This window comes from Palaemon carinicauda, chromosome 31 (assembly GCF_036898095.1).
Source record: "Palaemon carinicauda isolate YSFRI2023 chromosome 31, ASM3689809v2, whole genome shotgun sequence".
Taxonomy (NCBI): domain Eukaryota; kingdom Metazoa; phylum Arthropoda; class Malacostraca; order Decapoda; family Palaemonidae; genus Palaemon; species Palaemon carinicauda.
Genome location: NC_090755.1, coordinates 64,638,831 through 64,660,745, shown reverse-complemented (window position 1 = coordinate 64,660,745; position 21,915 = coordinate 64,638,831). Strand labels below are relative to the sequence as shown.

Below are 21,915 nucleotides of genomic sequence, written 5' to 3'. Positions count from 1 at the left end.
TCAGGTTCCACGACAACCCACAGTCTCTACGCCTTCACGCCTGGAGACTATCGAGCGACTCCTGAAGAAGGAAGGATATTCGTCAGGAACGGCTAAGAGGATGTCGCGATACCTGAGAAGGTCGTCGGCAGCGGTCTACCAAGCGAAGTGGGCCTCTTTCACGAAGTGGTGCGCTTCGAAGCGCATAAAACCCCTCAGATATCGCAGACTTTCTAGTATATCTCAGGGACGAGATAGGGATGTCAATCCCAGCTATAAAAGGAGTACGAGCAGCCTTGGGTCAAGTCTTCCTTCTGAAGGACATCGACCTGGGTTCCTCTAGACACATCTCTATGCTTGTCAGTAGTTTTGAACAGTCCTGCCCCCCTCAAACTGTTAGGGTGCCTCAGTGGGACTTAGCTAGGGTCCTGAAGATGTTAAGTAGCCCCCCGTTCGAACCAATGAAGGATATTGTAGACAGGGATCTCACTCTCAAGACAGTCTTTTTGTTGGCCTTGGCCTCTGCGAAAAGGGTAGGTGAGATCCATGGGCTGTCTTATGACATCTCTCATTCGAAGGGGTGGAAAGAGATCTCTTTCAAGTTCGTCCCTTCGTTCGTGGCGAAAACCCAGAACCCAACAGTCTGGGATCCTAAATTCGAGGGGTTCTCTCTGCCAGCTATTCCTAGGACTGGGAATCCTGAGGATTTGAGGTTATGCCCTGTCCGTGCCATTAGAAAATACCTTGAGAGGACTGCACATCTCCGGCCAGGCATCAAGAGCCTTTTCGTCTCCACAGGTGTTACAAAGAAGCAGGTATCGAAGAATACCATTTCCTTTTGGTTGAGATAAGTTATTGCCAGGGCCTACAAGGAGGAGGGACTAGCCTTGCCAGGCACTCCCAAGCCCCATGACATCAGAGGTCTGAGCACTTCCTTAGCCTTTGAGAAGAACATGGCAGTGGGCCAGATCCTTCGAGCGGGCACCTGGTCGAACCAGTCGACCTTTACTTCCCATTACCTCAAGGATTACTCAAGAAGGTCCTTAGACGGGTTCTCCATTGGGACAGTCATCTCCGCGCTCCAAGTGATTTAACGGTGAAGCCCCAGGCACAATCGTGGATAGCAAAACCAGGAGACACAGGTTCGTTCCTTTTCACCCTAATCCCCGTTTCCTATCCCTGTCGGAGATAACCACACTTATGTGACCATTGAAGAACACGTCTCTGCAACTGTATTACTGGACTCAGCATCAGAAGAATTTTTCAAAGGGTGAGTACTTAGACACTAACGTGAGCTCTTTGTGTAGTTTACCCTACCGTCCGTTTTCCCAGTTTGTTTTGTTTTAGAACCTAGTTCATATCTAGGCTTCTTGGCGTCCGCTTGCTGGGTCTGAAGGTCAGGAAGTCACTCCCACCTCCTAAAGTGTAAGTCTCCTAAGAAAGTAGTTCGAGGTAAGTATTCGTGTTGGAACAAATCAAAAATTTTAAGTAATTTTTATTTTTCCTAACATACTTACCGAGAACTACTTTCGGGTAATGGCCCTCCCTTCCTTCCCCGAGTGCCTTTCTGCCCTTGCAGGGACTTTTTGCAACATCCGAGGAACTTACTGACTCACGGGACCCAAGCGGACCTCGACCTAGCTCAAAGGCTACCCTCGGGGCACGTTCTCTCACTCCCGGGTTAGCCCTCCATAGAAAACGGGTATAGGGTATACAGTACTACACAAAACTCTGGTCGGTAGAGAGGAGATTACAGGTAACTCCTAAGAAAGTAGTTCTCGGTAAGTATGTTAGGAAAAATGAAAATTACTTAAAATTTTTGATTTTTTCTAACTATACAAGCCTGACTCCTATAACTTAATTACCCACCTCATCCACCCCACAATTCCTAGGTGAAGGTCAAAGAGGTTACTTATTGAGTTCTGGGGTATGTGTCTCTTTTGCACCACCCGCCTCTTAACTATCGGCATCTCGTAAAATCTTAACCACCGTGTTTTCATCTTTCTGAAATCCTACTCCTATGTTTATTTTTAAAATTTGTGATTTTTATGGTCTAAAGTAATTTAAACCAGACTCTAAGAGAAAAATTATGAACATTAGATGAGTATTAAAATAAATTTTATCATAATCGACATTATTAGGTAATCTTGTGGGTAATTTATTTCTATGTTTTTCTTTCATTGATAGTAGTTCTTAAAAGGAGTTCCTTAAGCCAGGTTAATGATAGCGTCATGTGTTGTGTTTGAATGTTTTGTCTTTCTGAATTCTAATTTAGTTTTAATTGTGGACTTGAATGAATATCTACCATCTTGCTGGGCTGTTTTCAACATTTGCCATGCAATTACAAATTATACCTTAATTTTTTAGGACCTTAACTACACCTACTGAAGATAACTGGCCCGGAGTAACACAACTACAGGACTATAAGGCAAATTTCCCAAAATGGACTGACTATAATTTGGCTAATTCAGTTAAGCAGATGAATACAGATGAGCTTGACCTGTTATCGGTAAGTACAGTTCGGATTAATGCATCAAATATGATTAAAGTAAGCTAAGGTTATGAAAAGACAAAATGTAAAGAAATTTAGAGCCTACAATTACTTTCACATTTAAGATTTTGTTAATTTTGTATGTTACCCTAGATCTTGTAGGATTATCATGGTATGCACATTTAATCATATTAATAGGTTAATTCATTCTAGTTTTACTGGTGGTGTATTATTTTTTGTTAGGTAGTTTCATAGCAAATCATACCAACGCCGGATTAGAATTATCAGTGTAAATTGCCAAGTGTGTCCCATAACTTCCTATTGTGTAATTTTCTATGATTAGGAATACTGTGCTGTACAGTATATGCATAAATTTTGGATAAGTCTTTCAAATGTGCACATACTTTCACTTTCTTCATTACCCAAAGAAGTTGGAATATTTGATTTAACTCTTTGTGGTTCCACTAATGTCATGCAAGAAAGAAACAGAATTTTCATGATTTTTTTCACATCACAGTATCAAAATGAGTTAATTCTACCCTAAATATTTTGTACAAATAGCTAGGTTTTTTCAGATAAAGAAGAAGCATAAATGTCTTGACTTTTCATTGAGAAAAAATTCATGATTTTACCATTGTTAAAATGTTTAGTTATTTATGAAAAGCAAAAAAAAAAATTGCTGTTCTTAACTTCACTGCATCATTGTAACTAATCTGTTTTAAATTTTAAATGCTGTAATGTATAATTATTCTCAAAATAAGACCAAAATCAGCATTATATCAGGGAAACCATAATTCAATTTTGATAATACTTGCATGATGTTCATATTGCTTCTTCCTTGGAAGCTCAATACATTTCCTTAACGGATGAATGGACCTTCTAACAATAAGTGGTGAGAAGCTCAGAACTTTGTCCTCTTCAGTTTCGAAGTCAAAATTATTCCTACCTCTTGATACTATGAGTTGTTGGTGAGGTGGATGGGCATGTATATGAACATCAGGTAAGTATACAAATAAGAAATTTATGGTTAGAATTCTATTTATTTCTATGAACCTCTCTGGGTGATTATATTTCTGATTTCCTCACTGCCATTGGTTGGGTACAATTTGAGGAAAGAGGGACAATTTTAAGTACAAGGTACTGTATGCGCCAAGGTTAAGGATTACTAATTTGGTCTAGATTACTTCTGAAAAATGGTTTGAAATAGGGGTGCCAGATTATCTGCTAAAGATATTCTAAAATTATTGGACTAGATTGTCTGTAAATGTTACTTTTGATCTAAGTGACACTTCTGATTGACTCTCAATTGAATATTAAAGACAATCTATTATATTCATATATAAAGGAGTAGTAAATTAACTGAACTTGAAGTTACTTAGACCACATGCCCTGCAGCCAATATGGGGCTAAGAGCCCAGTAGTCTTCATAAGCAAACCATTTATTCATTAAGATATTGCTTGGTGAAAACAGTCTTATTGTAGAGTAGAGCTGCTGTTAAAACTTTCCAAAGAAAGATTTCTGTGACAGTTAAGAGAAGTTGCTGCACTCTTAATATGTACCTTCACTTTCATGCCTTTTATTATTTTTGGATATAATTCCTTGCAAGATTCTGTCACCATATTTTTAACAAGGAAAGGCATAGCATTTTTGGTCAATGGGCAATTAGGGACTTTAATCCTACAAAACAAATTAGAGACACTACCTTTAATACCTTTCGTTTTGTCCAAATAAAACCGTACGGCATATCCTACAAGACAAATTAGGGACACTTCTAATACCTTTCGTTTTGTCCAAATAAAACTGTATGGCTCCTTACCGGACCCTGAAAACTATTTTCTGCTGAAATGCCTTAATCCAGTTTTAGAGAAGGCATATGAAAGAGCTAACACCTGCAGGAACAGTGTTTTGATTGGGATATCCTTAAGAGATAGCTTTTTCAATAGTTCAAATTTTGTCCTTTTTTGAAAATTGTAAAGCTACTTCCAAATTGAGGCCTTTCAATACTAAACGATCTGAAACAGGCAGATCCAATCCAAGATGTTTGTGGGCAGAATTAAGTCTGTTGGTTACATTCTTGCCTGATGATCGCCAGACTGGGGTTTGAGGCCCGCTTAAACTTGTTAGTACCTTTGGTCGCTGCAACCTCACCATCCTTTTGAGTTAAGGATGGGAGTACCTCACCATCCTTGTGAGCTAAGGATGGGGGTTTTGGGGGAGCCTATAGGTTTGTCTGCTGAGTCATCAGCAGCCATTGCATGGCACTCCTTGGTCCTAGCTTAGGGAGAGAGTGGGCTTGGGTGCTTACCATATGTGTATATGGTCAGTCTCTAGGAAATGTCACTGACCTTTGCATCTGCCATTCATGAGCAGCCTTTAAATCTTTAAAAATCAAATGTTTCTTATAAAAAAGGGAACCATAAATATTTAACTATTATGCAAGCTAGTCCTAGTCTTTGACAGATTCCTAGATTTGCACCAATCAAAATAAACTCTATTATCTATGACATATGTTATTGGTAGATTGTCTTTTAGAACTTATAGAGAGTCTGAAGGGATTTAAAAACCCTCTGTCTCAGGTGCAGCATGGATGGATTTGGATCTATCACCTTTGTTTTTTTTTTTTTTTTTTTTTTTTTTTTTTTTTTTTTTTTTTTTTTTTTTTTTTTGAGGAGATAATGATCGTACGGTAACCTTCTGGGATGCTCGGAGGACATCAGCCACAGATCTGTGAACCATTCCTTCTGTGTCCAGAAAGGAACTATAAATGTCATCCTACTGATCACCAGTAGGTGATCAGAGGGGAGGTTAAAAGATCCAGGTATTCGAAAACTCTCTGTTTCAGGTGTAGCATGGATAGGTTTGGATGTATCACCTTTGATATTGGCTTTTTGAGCAGAATAATGACTACGGTAACCTTATGGGATGCTCAGATGACATCGACCACAGATCTGTGAACCATTCCTTCTGTGGCCAGAAATGAACTATCAATGTCATCTTGCTGATCACTAAGATCCTGAACTTGCATAACACCGGCTGAATCATGGCTAACAGGGAAGGTTAATAAATCCCGATTTGATCAGTCTTGTAACGTTGGATGTACCTTCCAAGCTAAAGGATTTGGCACAGGAAAAAAATCACAAATTTTAAGTAATTTGTATTTTTCCTAACAGTACTTACCTCGAACTACTTTCTTACGAGTATCTGGGATCTCCTCCCATCCGACCAGAATTTTGTGTAGTTTACCCTACTCCCGTTTTCTATGCGGGGTAATCTCTGGCGGAGTGATACGAGCCCAGAGAAGACCCGGGGTCAGAGAGCATGCTTGCTCAGGTCTCGATCTCCAGTAAGTTTTGACAGATAGGTTTCTATTAAGTCCTGTAAGGCACTCGGGGTAGGATGGGCGGGCCATAACCCGAAAGTAGTTCGAGGTAAGTACTGTTAGGAAACATACAAATTACTTAAAATTTGTGATTTGTTCCAAAACGGAGTACTTACCTCGAACTACTTTCTTAGGAGACTTATACCTTAGGAGGTGGGAGTGTACCACAGGACCCAGAGACCGTGATGAGGACAGAAAAGAGGGAACCTAGGCTAGGTTCTGCTGACCCTCCGAGAGAAAACTACCCAAAAAACTATCTTAGTGTCTAAGTAACTCACCTCTGTAAAAATCCTTGGAGACGTATCCATTCACTGACGATGTATCCCATGGTAGTTAAAGGATTTCAGTGTCATTTCAGGGAAGGTAATAAGGGAACAGGGTGGGAGTAAGGAAGGAACCTGTCTCTCTTGGACTTACTGCCCGTGTTTTCCCTGAGGCTACACCTTTAAATCTTTTGAAGCGCTGAAATGACGGGACCGAGAGAGAATCCGTCCAAGGACCTCCTCGAGCATTCCTTCAAGGAGTGATCTGTGAAGGTTGACTGATTGGCCCAAGTACCCGCCCGCAGGATTTGACTGACTGCCATGTTCTTCTCAAAGGCCAACGAAGTACTCAGACCTCTGATGTCATGGGGTCTAGGCTTACCCGGAATAGGAATCCCTACACTACTGTAGGCTCTCATGATCACCTGCCGTAGCCAGAAGGGGATCGTGTTTTTGGAGACTGGTTTCTTTACTGATCCTGTAGAAACGAACAGACTCTTGATTTCGGGTCTAAGTCTGGTTGTCCTCTCAAAGTACTTCCGTACTGCTCTGACAGGGCACAGCCGCAAGTCCTTTGGGTTGTCTGAACGTGTGATTGCCGGCACAGAGAATCCTTCAAACTTGGGGTCCCAGACTACTGGGTTCTGGGTCTTGGCCACGAAGGATGGTACGAACCTGAAGGTAGCTTCAAGCCAGCCCTTCGAGTGTGACACCTCGTATGAAAGTCCATGAAGCTCCGCTACCCGTTTTGCTGATGCCAGTGCTAACAGAAAAACTGTCTTGAGGGTGAGCTCCTTGTCCAAGATGTCCTTTAGGGGTTCGAAGGGAGGTTCTGACAGCATCTTAAGGACCCTAGCCACGTCCCACTGGGGCACTCTAACTGCTTGATGGGGGCATGATTGCTCGAAGCTCTTGATGAGCATCGAGATGTGTCTGGAGGAACCTAGGTTAATGCCCTTCAGGAGGAAGACTTGTCCTAGGGCGGCTCGGACTCCTTTAATGGCTGGGATGGACATATTTACCTCATCCCTGAGATAGACTAGGAAGTCAGCTATCTCCGGGATGGAGGCTTTCAACGGCTTGATGTTCTTTACGACGCACGACTTCGTCAAGGTAGCCCATTTAGCCTGGTACACAGCGGCTGACGACCGTCTCAGGACTTCTTGAAATTGACTATGACTCAACGAATCCAACAACCAGACATGTTGAACTTGAATCCTCTTCAATGAATCGCTTAAGATTAGCCAGGTACAAAAGAACTCTTGGTCCCAGTATTCTTAACCATATAGAGATGGGGGCTATCATTCTGGTGAACACCTGATGGACTGTCCTTAGCCCTTTGATCCATTAAAAAAGCTAAGTTTCCCTGAATCAAGAATAATTAGAATGATAAAATATTCATCACAGAGAGGTCTATCAAGAACCAAGAGAATGACAAACCTTGGAAAATATATCCATTTTATTTCAACTTTTTGCATATTCAGTATGTAGCTTTTTTCACAAATCCACAAAACTATCCATTTGTGGTTAAATATCCACCAATTCCATGTTCAAATTAATCCACAAATGCTGATTTTTTTTCAGCTTTGTGGATATGTAAGAAAGTTGAATGCAAGATTTCTAACGTTTAGGTCCTTGTTCCAAACAAAGATGATGAAGAGGGCCACGAGTGGTTAAGTGAAGTTGGCTTCTAGGGCAGACGTGGGCAAAATGGTCACAAACTGGTAGCTGGGAGGGGAATGGGACAACTGTCAGCAGTGGCCAACTCCCTGCAGCCACCTTGCCCCTAGCATACATCAATATTTTTTTTTTTTCCAAATATGGATTGATGAATAAATTATTCAAATTTATATTTAGTCAAAGTATTTACAAAAAGGTTTTCTGTAATTAAAAAAAAATACATAAATAGTAAATTTTATTAATCATTTGAATTATTGAAATAAAAATACTGTAATATTTAAAGAACCACACATTTTTGCAAAGAGATTTTATGAAATATTATTATTATTGGCAGTTCTTTCATCAGACAGCCTTTACATTGTTTATAACGATTTTAGAAGAATAAAATCACTGGCTAGAAAATCACATGCACTCACTGTACAGCCTCTACAAAGCTTCCAGAATGGTCAAATTAGTGGCACTTCCTTATTTAAAACATTGTTCATTTCATAAACATAAAATCAGCCTGAGGAATAAAATGCCAGTAATTTGAGCATTCTGGAAGTGTTGTAAACCTTGTAGATGCTGTGGAATGAATGCATGTGTTGTTGTAGCCAGTGATTTTATCCTTCTGAAAGCATAATAAACAATGTAGAGGCTGTCTGGGGAAAGAACTGCCAATAATGATAACAATGATGACGATAATTCAGAAAATCTCTGCAAAAAATATGTGACTTTAAGCATTATTTTTATGTTGGCAATTCAACTGTTTGATAAAATTTACCATTTATTTTTCTTTATTTCCAGAAAACCTTTTTGCAAACATTTCATGACTAAATATACTGTAATTGCTCATACATATATTCATCGTTCCGTATTTTAAAAAAAATTAATATATGCTAATGGCAAGGTGGCTGTGGCCAGTTGTCCTAGGCCTAGCTGGGAGGCCATTTATCCTTCCAGGTTCTGAGTCATGAATGCTCTGTACTCTTCCTTCTCATATTAGTTTATATCTTTTTGGATGGAATCAAATTGAATGCATTTCAACTCTTGAAGTTATATCAAAGTAGTTAACTATTAATGAGATTCAAGATAAGTTTTTTAAACTCATAAAAACTGTTGATTTCTCTTAGTTTGGCAACCCTGGTTCTTTTAAATTCTGCGTTTGTGTACTAAGTGCTCAGTTTGTCAAATATCTTTTTACACCATAGTATTGATACTTAGTCCTCTGTTTGATTATCCCAGAATTTCATTAAAGTTTTGTTATTCCCAAGCCTTTGGTAATCGATTGACTCAGATCTATTCAGCTTCTCTCCTACATCCTTCTTTAGATCTGCAGTGATTCGTATTTGCCTGACAAATTAAACTTTACTCTTGGGATTTGTTCCTGTTGACACGTGCGTCTTGGGGATTTTTTTCCCGATTTGGAGACTTGATTAGACTCAGGATTCCATTAATTCTTTAGGTTGGTTAAAGGTGTGCAACTGTTGCCAGGGGCTTACCTTTACCTTTCTTTTCTTGGAATTTGACTTCTCTGAAGTGTTAAGATCAGAAATCCTCTAGAGAGGAAATCTATTCCATGTGCGTTTGCCAATCTGTTGGCGGACACATGAAAGCAATGTGCGTCCTAGCAACTTCATCACTGATATGTGAGGTTCGCTACCTTTCTCAATTGGAAGTTACAGTGAACCCTCGCTACTTCGCGGTTCGACCATCGCGGATTCACCACTTCGCGGATTTTTTCCATAACCCATATATATACAGTAACATATATATGTATGTATGTATATATGTAGGTATGTATGTGTATACATATAAAATATATATATATATATATATATATATATATATATATATATATATATATATATATATATATATATATATATATATATATATAAAGTAGGAAGATGTGATGTAGTTCTAAGGGAATAGTATGGGAAATATGTCTTGGTAATAAGCAAAGCTCTACCTCCAGTTTGTTTCTTCATTATGATCAGAGATAAATGTAAACAAAACATTGGTTGCCATTTTTTAACGTGCTTTTTAGCGTGTTTAGGAAACGCCTTTAATATTTGTGCCTGTTTTAGTTTAGGGTACTGTAGTACATGCATTAAGTGTTCTGTACATTAAAGGGTAGTTTGTTAACAGTACTACGTACAAGGGAAGGTTTTAAAAGTCTGAATATACATGTTGAATAAATAGGTAAATATGGTGTCACTACTTCGCGGATTTTCACCTATCGCGGCCGCGTCTGGAACCTATCTACCGCGATAAACGAGGGTTAACTGTATACTTAACCTTGATATATGCTTGCCTATTTCTCCCTTTGAATCCACTGACCCTTTGGGGTTTTCAGCAGTCACAGCCATTAGCATAACATGCTGTCCTAACCTCGTAGTTTTTCTATCCAGGCTGCTCGGAAGCACTAGGCAATCCTGGGAGCTGTCACAGTGACTTTTAGTATCAAAGGTGAAAGCTAGCCTTTTACTCGAGAATTTGCATTATGCAAATGATCCCTCACCTCCTCGCAACATAATTCAAGCTCTAGCTATCCAAAAGTGAAAGTTTTTCTTTCATTTGTGAAATTTTGCTTATTGCAAGGAATCTCAACCCCCTGAGAGCAAAACTCACACCATGATTCAAGCTGTAACGAGCTTGAATTGCTGCCCTTCAGGTTGAAAGCTTCCTTTCACCGCCTTGTAATGCGATTTAAGCTAACTCCAGGGAGCTTGTATCACAGCACCAAAAGTGAGATCTATTTTTCACCCTACAGGTTTGCTTGAAAACAGCGATCTCTTTATTCCTTGCAACGTAATTCAGGCTGCAGCAATCCTGGATTGCGGTACCAAAGGTGAACGCTAGAATTTTAACTGAGAGATTTGTCTGAAACAAGTGATCTCTTAATGCCTTGCTGCCCAGGCTCACACCAGATACAATCTCTCTCCGACCCTGGATCGTGGCGCAAGGGTGAAAGTTTTCTTTCACGTGAGAGTTTTGTTTGTACTAGCAATCTCTCACCTCCTTGCGACAAAAAATTCAGGCTCAAGTGAGCATGGATCGTGGTGCCAAAGGTGAAAGCTAGCCTTTCACATAAGACGTTGCTTAATGCAAGCGAGCTCTCAATGTGATTCTAGCGCTAGCAAGCCTGGAACACTCATCCTTCTCACAACGCAATTCAGTCTGAGCGAGCCTGGATCGCAGTGCCAAAGGTGAAAGCTAGCCTTTCACTGGGAAGTGTACTCCACACAAGTGATCTCTCAACACTTGGCGACCTTGGGTCGCAGATAGCCTGGATATCAGCACCAAAGGGGAAAACCTGGAGAATATTTCTTGGAACAAGCGATCCCTCAGCTTCCTGTAGCCTGGGCTCATGGTAAGGGGGGATCTGAATTGTTGGATCTTAGATCCAAAGCTTCTCAGAAGGTAGATCTTTCTTTCACTCCAGAGTTGATAACTCATGGATACATCTAAAGAGGGGTGGACAGCATCCACCTGCTGCAGCACATGGCCTCCAAGCTGTGGCGAATCAGAATGGCAAATCCACATAAAACTCCTGGAGTTGAAAGAAATTGGCCTGGCTTTTTAAGAGCTCCGTTTGGGTCATATCTAGGCAAACAAGTTGGTTTTATTTCACAGCAACTTTGTAACTAGCCATCAAAATGCTGCAAGGGCAGTCAAACTGAGCAGGAAGTCTCAGGTAGCTGGTTCTTAGGGGTCCTTGAACCCTTGGAAGCAAACGAAGTGTCGAGTTTGTGGGGCTCACCGAGATATACCTGTTCTCGATGTCCCTCAACTGGGAATTTTTGGTGTACTGCTCACCAGTACCAGACCCATAGGTAGCTCTTCAGGCCCCCTTCCAACTTTCGTGGGCCGACAGGAAATTCCTCATTAGGGTTAAGACCCATAACTAACCTATTCATGACGTGGATAGTCGGCTGTTATAGCTACATGCAGAATGGTATCCCGACCTGCTTTCTGCTGCTGACATGAGTTCCGAAGGAGCTTTTTCCTCATGACTTGCTACACCAACCACGTTTAGATTTACAATCAAATAATGGGATCCCTGTGACTTCATGCCTAGACGGTATTCAGCATCTTCTCACTGCGAGAGGGTTTTCGTAACTAGTAGCGAAACAGATGATATGATTAGCTCATCTACCAGCCAAAGTTGGCAATCTTTTGTGGTCAGCATTGTGAGAGGAGGGGAATCCTGCTCAGAACTACGTTATCCCCAATTGTGAAATAAATACCCATTTCCTCCTAGAGGAAAACTGCTCAGTCTTGTCAATAAAGGCTATCGTTCAGCCTCAAACCAAGTCTTTAGACAGAGATGGGTTGCTATTTCCTGCTCGGTAGGGAAGTCCATACTCATGCGGTGTTTGAGACCATCTTTTGGGAATGTTATCTGGAGCACTTACAAGTCATTGAGGCTTTGAACAGTGATCTAACTCGAAAAAGATTTTTCTTGCTTTAACGTCCTGGGAATGTGGGCAAGCTAAGGTCAGCTTCATTCTGGAGTTTGTTGCTACACAAATTCAGAACTGACGATCCTGGTCGTCTGATTTTGTGTCCTGCAAGAGCACTACTAAGACGAACTCAAGAACGCCCACGAATCATGCATTATCTTGTCAACAGGGGCAGTTTGAAGAACTTTTCCATGTTGCAGGTACTACTAATGTAGGTGTAGAATAATCAACCTTCACTAATCACAAGATTTCCACACAGGACCTTATGTCGATAGGCTCTGGGGTAGCTACTCAGCGAGTTGATTATCATCTTGGCTCCTCTAAAGACTATTAGCAGAGGTTGTGGTGTTAGCCTGGGATAAATGAAAGAGAAATGACTGGTTACAGTGTTTGCCTGAGATGAATGAAAAGGAATTAATTGGCCCTTTTTCTTATATTCCAGTTTCCTCTCTCGGGGCACAGCATCAGAAGACAATATCAGCTGGATCTCTTTTTATATTCCCGGTTACATCCCCAGTCTCCTTACGAGGGGGAGTTGGGACATCTGGTCTCTTTGGTGTATGCTCACAAACTTGTGAATTGTACATAGACCATATAAATCAGTTACATTCTAACATTCATAATCACTTTGAATGGTTCAGCAACCCACTGGTATTGTCAGGAGGCCATTGGCTTACGAGGTGTCAGGATACTCATCCCCTTCATTATCTTGCTTAGATGCAGTGGTCCGTGGTCAAAAAGCTCAAGCCATTTGAAGGGACTTCACTGACTAAAGAGTGAAGAGTTTGTATTTGTGGTAGAACATGACAAATATGTAATTTATATTTTATCTAACTATAGAAACCAGAGATCTTTACTCGTACTTTACTGCCGTTTTTGTTTCCTTTCTTCCATCCAGATGTCCAAACTTTAATTAAAATTTTCAACTTGAGTGTGAATGGGCTTGCTGTCCCCAATGCCATGTTATATAACCCAAATTCTATATATTTTTCAAAGCTTTAGAGGTAAAGGATTCTATTTAGTTAATTATATTTTTTAAATACTGTCTTATGTCTCAAAATTCTATTTTCAGAAAACGTTGATCTATGACCCAACCCGAAGAATAACTGCTAAGGAAGCACTTGATCATCCATACTTTGATGATTTGGATAAATCTACTCTTCCAGCTCCCAATTAGGTGCAGAGCTTTTCAGTTACTGTGATTCAATATTTAATTTAGTTTCTTAAACAACTTTCTTTCTTTTGCTATTCATTTGAAAGAAAATTACTGAAAGGTAACATTCTTTTATTTGTTCTTCCATAAAACTACAAGGTAATAGCCGGAAATTTCCTTTTATTATACCATAATCCATAGCTATATTGTATTTGGAAAATTAAAACTAACATATAAATTTACAAATTATTGTTCAGTCTTTTTCTCTTATTTACAAAGGTTTTTTTATGGTTGTCAATTTGGCTATTTAAAATTCCATAAAAAATAGTCGCCAATTACCTTTAGTTTTGACAAAAATGTTTCTAACGCTTTATCACATACAAAACAATTAGTCACATTGCATTGTTTTATAGATTAAGTATGTAAGATATATCTCGTTTTTATTACTGTACTTGCAGCAAAATTTATGGTAGTTTTAAATTTGATTGCTTTTATTTTCAGAATTATTGTTGTCTGTCTATTCTTGTGGGTGTCATGAAACCATGTTAAAGTGACTAATAGTTTAAGAATTTTTAATAAATATATATTTAGAAATCCTATTTTGAAATCCCTTAATGTAGGTTTTATGATAATGTAAGCAGTATTTTACAAACGATAGATTGAAAGCAAAAAGCAGGACACATTATTTGAATGAAAATGCAACCATTTGTAGGTACAAACATTTTTTTTGTTTGTTTGTTACATTAGTAGTTTCCCTTGGGTCAGATTGTGCAAGCCTGAGTACAGTTGAATCTAACATCTTTGCATTAAAATATTTCAGGTTGCTCTGTATCTGCATAGATTGGCTTGAGGTCCAAATAATCCAGAAGTTTAATTAGACTTTCTAGCATCTGACCATTTCAACTTGAAAAGGATATCATGGCTTAAAATTATTTACACATCCGTGTTTGAACAATTTTTAAATTCAAGGACAAGTATCTGAAAATTGTATGAAATATAATTTTATTATCATCATACAAGATTTAAAGTATAGCTATCATAACTAAGAACTTATTTTCCCAAGAAAAGACGATAACTATTTACAAAATTTCAAACAAAAACTAGTTTTGGGTCAGGAAAAGATCTTGAAATTGTCAGTGATATATAAACACCTATGAAAGTTATTCCACAATAAATTTAATTCATAGGACCAAATGAACAATTTAAACAACCTGCTAATAACATCAACAAAGAAAGTAGTACAAGACAGTATGTATCTAAAGATTGGAAATAAGAGTACCCAACTTTGGTATACTGGAAAGAACTCAACAAACCACTAAAAATAATGTTGTGACAAACTGCGAATGTGGTATCTTCATTAGGTAGGACATTAAGAAAATACAGAACACACAAAGCAGTAAAAGCTCATCTCCTTGGACTATGATCTGCTAATGCTAATCTACACATAACTGAAATGAGCACGTCATTTACCTGTAAACATGTAAAATACTACTTGTGAACAAATCAAATGCTTAATGGTTGCCTAAATTATTTACTTTACTGTCACATTAAGAAGCTAGAGAGCATTCACAGACTTATATTAGGGTGGTCTATTTTGTTATGGAGATTAGAGCTTACTGCAAGTTGGTTTAACATGAGCTATTGACACACAAAAAAAAATAATACTTAACAACTTAAATTCTTGTACATTAATTATTTCCTTTGGTGTATTTCATATTTTAGCACAATGACAAAATGTCAATAATGGATATACATTTTATAAAAAAAAAAAAAAATCTTAGAATATCAATTGACTGCATTTACAATAAAACTATTCTTTTCGTTATCACAGAATACGTTTCAATATATACAATACTTAGCTGTTTGAGATATAAGTTTTATTCAATAAGAAAATTTAGCACAAAACTATATTTCCATGAAACATAACGAAGTATTACTAGTAAAACAGAAAATTTGCAACTTTCATAGCAAATCAGTATTATCTTTTACATAATAATGACTTGAAATAATGAAAATAAAAATTAACTATCGTTATCCATAAAGGAATACTGTAAGGGCACGAATACACAAAAATGAAAAAGAAAAATACATGGGAAGAACTATACACTCCAAATCAGCTTCCCTTTCAAAAGCTTTGTTGGAAAGGCATAACTTTACATGACACAATATGAGTCAACAATTGTTTTTGTACAGATCACATTAGATTCTATACAAAATGTGCTGAGAGTTTTAAAAGTTTCCTAGTGAGACGCACGATAGTCTATAAGTAAACTGCACTATCCAGGAATATGTTTCCTAATGTCTGTACACATTCATTCATATGACAAGATGTGGTTCTCTAGCCACTAATAGCATATATTCATAAACCTATCCTCATTGAGAAATTATGATAGTAGTGGCCAGTAAGTTGAACCTGTGATTGCTATTAATCAATTGACGTCTAAAACTCCCTTCAGGGACTAAGGCAGGAAGAAGTGATGTCAGAACTTCTTTAGAAGAATTTCTTTGCATTAACATTCATTTATAGTTTTACCAAAAGGAAAACTTTAACAGTTGCTTATGCTCTTTAAGTCAGCTTAAGAGTAAATATGATCCTCTCCCCTTCCCTCCCCCTAAAAAAAAAAAGATATGTGGAAGTTTACTGAGGGAATTGAATTAGCTAAGAAAATTAACCAATCCACAAATCAATCAGTAGCTATAGCTTGATGTAAAATTTATTTTGCCATATAGCACCCAGACAAAATGAGCTATACTACATCTACAGGATTCTAAAAATCTATAACACTAGCACAGATATTTGTGGTGGGTTTAAACCATTTACCTTTCACAAATTAAGTTTGTCTATCATCGCTTTCTTCTTCTTGTTGAAACTCCCTCAAGTCCGTGTCCAGTCAACCATGGAATTGTAAATTCCCTGAAAATTAAATAAAGTTATTTTTATCCATAGAGTACATACATACATATACCAAAGGCACTTCCCCCAATTTTGGGGGGTAGCCGACATCAACAAATGAAACAAAACAAAAAAGGGGACCTCTACTCTCTACGTTCCTCCAGCCTAACCAGGGACTCAACCGAGTTCAGCTGGTACTGCTAGGGTGCCACAGCCCAACCTCCCACATTATCCACCACAGATGAAGCTTCATAATGCTGAATCCCCTACTGCTGCTACCTCCGCGGTCATCTAAGGCACCAGAGGAAGCAGCAGGGCCTACCGGAACTGCGTCACAATCGCTCACCATTCACTCCTATTTCTAGCATGCTCTCTTGCCTCTCACATCTATCCTCCAATCACCCAGAGCTTTCTTCACACCATCCATCCACCCAAACCTTGGCCTTCCTCTTGTACTTCTCCCATCAACTCTTGCATTCATCACCTTCTTTAGCAGACAGCCATTTTCCATTCTCTCAACATGGCCAAACCACCTCAACACATTCATATCCACTCTAGCCGCTAACTCATTTCTTACACCCGTTCTCTCCCTCACCACTTCGTTCCTAACCCTATCAACTCGAGATACACCAGCCATACTCCTCAGACACTTCATCTCAAACACATTCAATTTCTGTCTGTCCATCACTTTCATTCCCCACAACTCCGATCCATACATCACAGTTGGTACAATCACTTTCTCATATAGAACTCTCTTTACATTCATGCCCAACCCTCTATTTTTTTACTACTCCCTTAACTGCCCCCAACACTTTGCAACCTTCATTCACACTCTGACGTACATCTGCTTCCACTCCACCATTTGCTGCAACAACAGCAACAACAGACCCCAAGTACTTAAACTGATCCACCTCCTCAAGTAACTCTCCATTCAACATGACATTCAACCTTGCACCACCTTCCCTTCTTGTACATCTCATAACCTTACTCTTACCCACATTAACTCTCAACTTCCTTCTCTCACACACCCTTCCAAATTCTGTCACTAGTCGGTCAAGCTTCTCTTCTGTGTCTGCTACCAGTACAGTATCATCCGCAAACAACAACTGATTTACCTCCCATTCATGGTCATTCTCGCCTATCCATAGAGTACAAAAAATTTATTACAGATAATTACTCAATTAGTGTATAGAAAACTACTCATTTACTATATCTTTTACCATTAGTAAAATCTCAAGACAACCAATTCCCTAACATACCAAATTCAAAATAAATACCAATTCTCGAGCTAATCCCTTTTATTTCATTAATACAAATTGCTCACTATACTATATAAAAATCTGACTTTCAGTTGAGGGTTCAACAACCAGGTAGAAAAAGCCTGAATATTAGAACACAAGTCTTGAGGATTTTCCATGACGGAAGAGCCAGAATCCACAGGTACAGTATATCCTAACAGTTTAGTACAATTAAGATCGCCCACATATGGGTGGGACAAGAGCTCTTGCGTTGGAAGACCATATAAAGAGGGGTAGTAGACATTTGGAGTTGTTCATGAGGATTCTTCTTACTGGAGGGAATAAAAACCATGCTGGATCGACACAGGGAACACAGAAGATGGACAGGATGATTATGAGAATAATAAAACCTGAATTCAAGCAATGACAGACCAAGGGAAAGTCCAGAGCTGAAGTCTAAGGGCAGTGACTGTCTTACTTCATTACAAACAAGACACCTCTTCGGTATGAAAGAAGTTTTCTTTTCTCATAGGAAGCTCTTCTCTGGCTAAGTACCAGAGAGGGAATATATATGCCAACAATTTGAAGGGGGTTTAATATATGCTAAAAAAAAAGTTGATAGTCAATACTTCACACTTTCATGTGCTTTTGTAAAGAAATGTGACAAGTAATTCCTGCTTTGCTTCATTGAAGCTGTGTTAACTTGGGTGGTAAATGCACTTTGTTCCCTGGAGGAGTCATTCTAAAAGAATTCTTAAGAATTTTGCCTACTCAATTACATCTTCATATATAAAAAAGTTAATCAGAATGGTTCCACATTGCAAAGTATATATTAAATAGACCTTTATGCTCCACAGTCTTCCATGATCTTGTTAATTGAGCCTTTCATACAACTTTAATTCCAACATTGAAGATCTCACTGGCTTAGCATAAAAAATGGCTTAATGAGTCTTATGCCTCAGGACTCCTACGGCCTCTCGCATGAGAAATATTGCAATTGCATACATCCATGAAGATAAGGTAGGTCCAGATAACCCATTTGACGACGCTAAATCAAAGGACTAAAGCTTTGAAAGGAGATACGAGATAATCGCAAATATTCCTCTTGGCAGCTTTGGCCGTTTGGAGATGAAAGGGATGACTGTCAAGAACAAATTAATTGAAGTACTTCCTCAGGACAGACATCTCACTAACACTTAAAACCTTTTTCAATGCACCATTTTTTTTTTTTTTTTTTATGCACAACTTCCTAAAGAGATAAACTGGATCTCTCTCTCTCTCTCAAAGGCAAATTTGCAATTAAAACTTTCACCTTGATTTTTAAATTAGCCATATGTAATTCAAAACTTCATCCACCATAATTTGCACTATGCACTAATACCAAGATACCTATTAAGGAATTCAGCAACCACAAGTTCATATTTAGATCATTGGCCTACATTGTAGCATGTCTGCATTAGCAACCAGTTAGTTTATTAAAGGCCAAACTACCTATCATGTGTAAACAAAAATAAAAAATTTTAAGTAATTTTTATTTTTCCTAACATACTTACCGAGAACTACTTTCTTAGGAGTTACCTGTAATCTCCTCTCTACCGACCAGAGTTTTGTGTAGTATACCCTATACCCGTTTTCTATGGAGGGCTAACCCGGGAGTGAGAGAACGTGCCCCGAGGGTAGCCTTTGAGCTAGGTCGAGGTCCGCTTGGGTCTCGTGCGCCAGTAAGTTCCTCGGATGTTGCAAAAAGTCCCTGCAAGGGCAGAGAGGCACTCGGGGAAGGTAGGGAGGGCCATTACCCGAAAGTAGTTCTCGGTAAGTATGTTAGGAAAAATAAAAATTACTTAAAATTTTTTATTTGTTCCAACACGAATACTTACCTCGAACTACTTTCTTAGGAGACTTACACTTTAGGAGGTGGGAGTGACTTCCTGACCTTCAGACCCAGCAACCGGATGCCAAGAAGCCTAGATATGAATTAGGTTTTAAAACAAAAACACACTGGGAAAACGGACGATAGGGTAACTACACAAAGAGCTCACGTTAGTGTCTAAGTACTCACCCTTGGAAAAATTCTTCTGATGCCGAGTCCAGTAATGCAGTAGCAGAGACGTGTTCTTCAATGGTTACAAGTTTGGTTATCTCCGATAGGGATAGGTAACGGGGATTAGGGTGAAAAGGAACGAACCTGTGTCTCCTGGTTTTGCTATCCACGATTGAACCTGGGGCTTTACCGTTAAATCACTTGGAGCGCGGAGATGACTGTCCCAATGGAGAACCCGTCTAAGGACCTTCTTGAGTAGTCCTTGAGGTAATGGGCAGTAAAGGTTGACTGGTTCGACCAGGTGCCCGCTCAAAGGATCTGACCCACTGCCATGTTCTTCTCAAAGGCTAAGGAAGTGCTCAGACCTCTGATGTCATGGGGCTTGGGAGTGCCTTGTAGGCCCTGGCAATAACTTGTCTCAACCAGAAGGAAATGGTATTCTTCGATACCTGCTTCTTTGTAACACCTGTGGAGACGAAAAGGCTCTTGATGCCTGGCCGGAGATGTGCAGTCCTCTCAAGGTATTTTCTAATGGCACGGACAGGGCATAACCTCAAATCCTCAGGATTCCCAGTCCTAGGAATAGCTGGCAGAGAGAACCCTTCGAATTTAGGATCCCAGATTGCTGGGTTCTGGGTTTTCGCCACAAACAAAGGAACGAACTTGAAAGAGATCTCTTTCCACCCCTTCGAATGAGAGACATCATAAGACAGCCCATGGATCTCACCTACCCTTTTCGCAGAGGCCAAGGCCAACAAAAAGACTGTCTTGAGAGTGAGATCCCTGTCTACAATATCCTTCATTGGTTCGAAGGGGGGGCTACTTAACATCTCCAGGACCCTAGCTAAGTCCCACTGAGGCACCCTAACTGCTTGCGGGGGGCAGGACTGTTCAAAACTCCTGACAAGCATAGAGATGTGTCTAGAGGAACCCAGGTCGATGCCCTTCAGAGGGAAGACTTGACCCAAGGCTGCTCGTACTCCTTTTATAGCTGGGATTGACATCCCTATCTCGTCCCTGAGATATACTAGAAAGTCTGCTATGTCTGGGACCGAGGCTTTGAGGGGTTTTATGCGCTTCGAAGCGCACCACTTCGTGAAAGAGGCCCACTTCGCTTGGTAGACCGCTGCCGACGACCTTCTCAGGTATCGCGACATCCTCTTAGCTGTTCCTGCTGAATATCCTTCCTTCTTCAGGAGTCGCTCGATAGTCTCCAGGCGTGAAGGCGTAGAGACTGTGGGTTGTCGTGGAACCTGAGAAAGTGCGGCTGTTGTAGAAGATCTGACCTGTCGGGGAGTGGCCACGGAGGATGGCTCGCCAGGTCTTAGGTCTGCGAACCACTCTCTCTCCGGCCACCAGGGCGCTACCAAAGTCATCCTTAAGTTCCGGGCAGCCCTTACTCTGTTGAGTACTTGCCTGATCAACGTGAAGGGGGGAAAAGCGTACACGTCTAGGTTGTCCCACTTGTGCTGAAAGGCATCCTCCAAGGCTGCCCTTGGGTCTCGGACAGGAGAACAATACACGGGAAGTTGAGCGTTCAGCTTGGTTGCAGAGGTCCATCACCGGGGAACCCCAACGTTGAATGATGAGCTTGGCTACTTCTGGGAGGAGGGACCATTCTGTTCCTACTATCTGACCCATCCTGCTGAGACCGTCGGCTAGAACGTTCTTTTTCCCGGGGATGAACCTTGCCAATAACACAACCTGGTTCGCTTCTGCCCAATCTAGGATCTCTAGGGCGAGATCGCACAACTCCCTTGATTTTAAGCCTCCCTGCTTCTTTATGTACGCTACCACTGTGGCGTTGTCGCACATCAACGCCACAGTGTTTCCCCTTAGTAGATCGACGAAGTGCAGGCAAGCTTTCTGGACTGCCTTCAACTCTAGGACATTGATGTGTAGGCCTTTCTCCCCGTCCATCCAGGTTCCTCTCGCCGTCCCGTTGAGGAGATGGGCTCCCCATTCCTGGTTGGAGGCGTCTGTGAATAGAAGTAACTCGGGAGGGTCGGTCGCGAAGGGCATCCCCTTGAGCGAGTTCGACCGGCAATGCCACCATTCCAGGGAGGGTATTGTGTTTGGTAGGACTAGGATTAAGTACGGACACTGTCCAGGGCTCTGCTCCGTGAGCCTTCCATGCTTGCCAATGTAGTCTGAGGCATCCCCCAACCTGAGGCTTGGGCAGGAGTAGGGGGCCTCCCACTCTACCTCCTCCTGGAGGAGCGGCCTGAACGGCCTCTCCTGGAGGCAGAATAACCTGTACTAAACGAGGCCGACGCTGCTGGAGCTCCTCTACGGGGGGGCTGAGGCACTGAGGCCCACGAGGAAGAAGGGGCTTCTCTCCTCGTCAGG

The 21,915-nt window shown here is 40.3% G+C and overlaps 2 protein-coding genes across 5 annotated transcripts in view; one reads left to right on the top strand and one right to left on the bottom strand.

Annotated features, from left to right (window-relative positions):
* Cdk1 (Cyclin-dependent kinase 1) overlaps nucleotides 1-14,433 on the top strand; it is a 65,391-nt gene extending 50,958 nt beyond the window's left edge. For 2 of the 3 annotated variants that reach the window (XM_068355250.1, XM_068355253.1), the window contains exons 6-7: nucleotides 2,347-2,488; nucleotides 13,314-13,988. In XM_068355250.1, coding sequence (XP_068211351.1) covers nucleotides 2,347-2,488; nucleotides 13,314-13,418 — 247 coding nt within the window. In that variant the 3' untranslated portion in view covers nucleotides 13,419-13,988. Of the gene's footprint in view, nucleotides 1-2,346; nucleotides 2,489-13,313; nucleotides 13,989-14,214 lie in introns of those variants that run through there. The other variant, XM_068355252.1, reaches the window with a different exon arrangement.
* A 725-nt stretch (nucleotides 14,434-15,158) lies between these two features.
* LOC137624476 (male-specific lethal 1 homolog) overlaps nucleotides 15,159-21,915 on the bottom strand; it is a 56,258-nt gene continuing 49,501 nt past the window's right edge. For both annotated transcript variants that reach the window (XM_068355248.1, XM_068355249.1), the window contains one exon: nucleotides 15,159-16,308. In XM_068355248.1, the coding sequence (XP_068211349.1) occupies nucleotides 16,239-16,308 (70 nt within the window). In that variant the 3' untranslated portion in view covers nucleotides 15,159-16,238. The remainder of the gene's footprint in view (nucleotides 16,309-21,915) is intronic.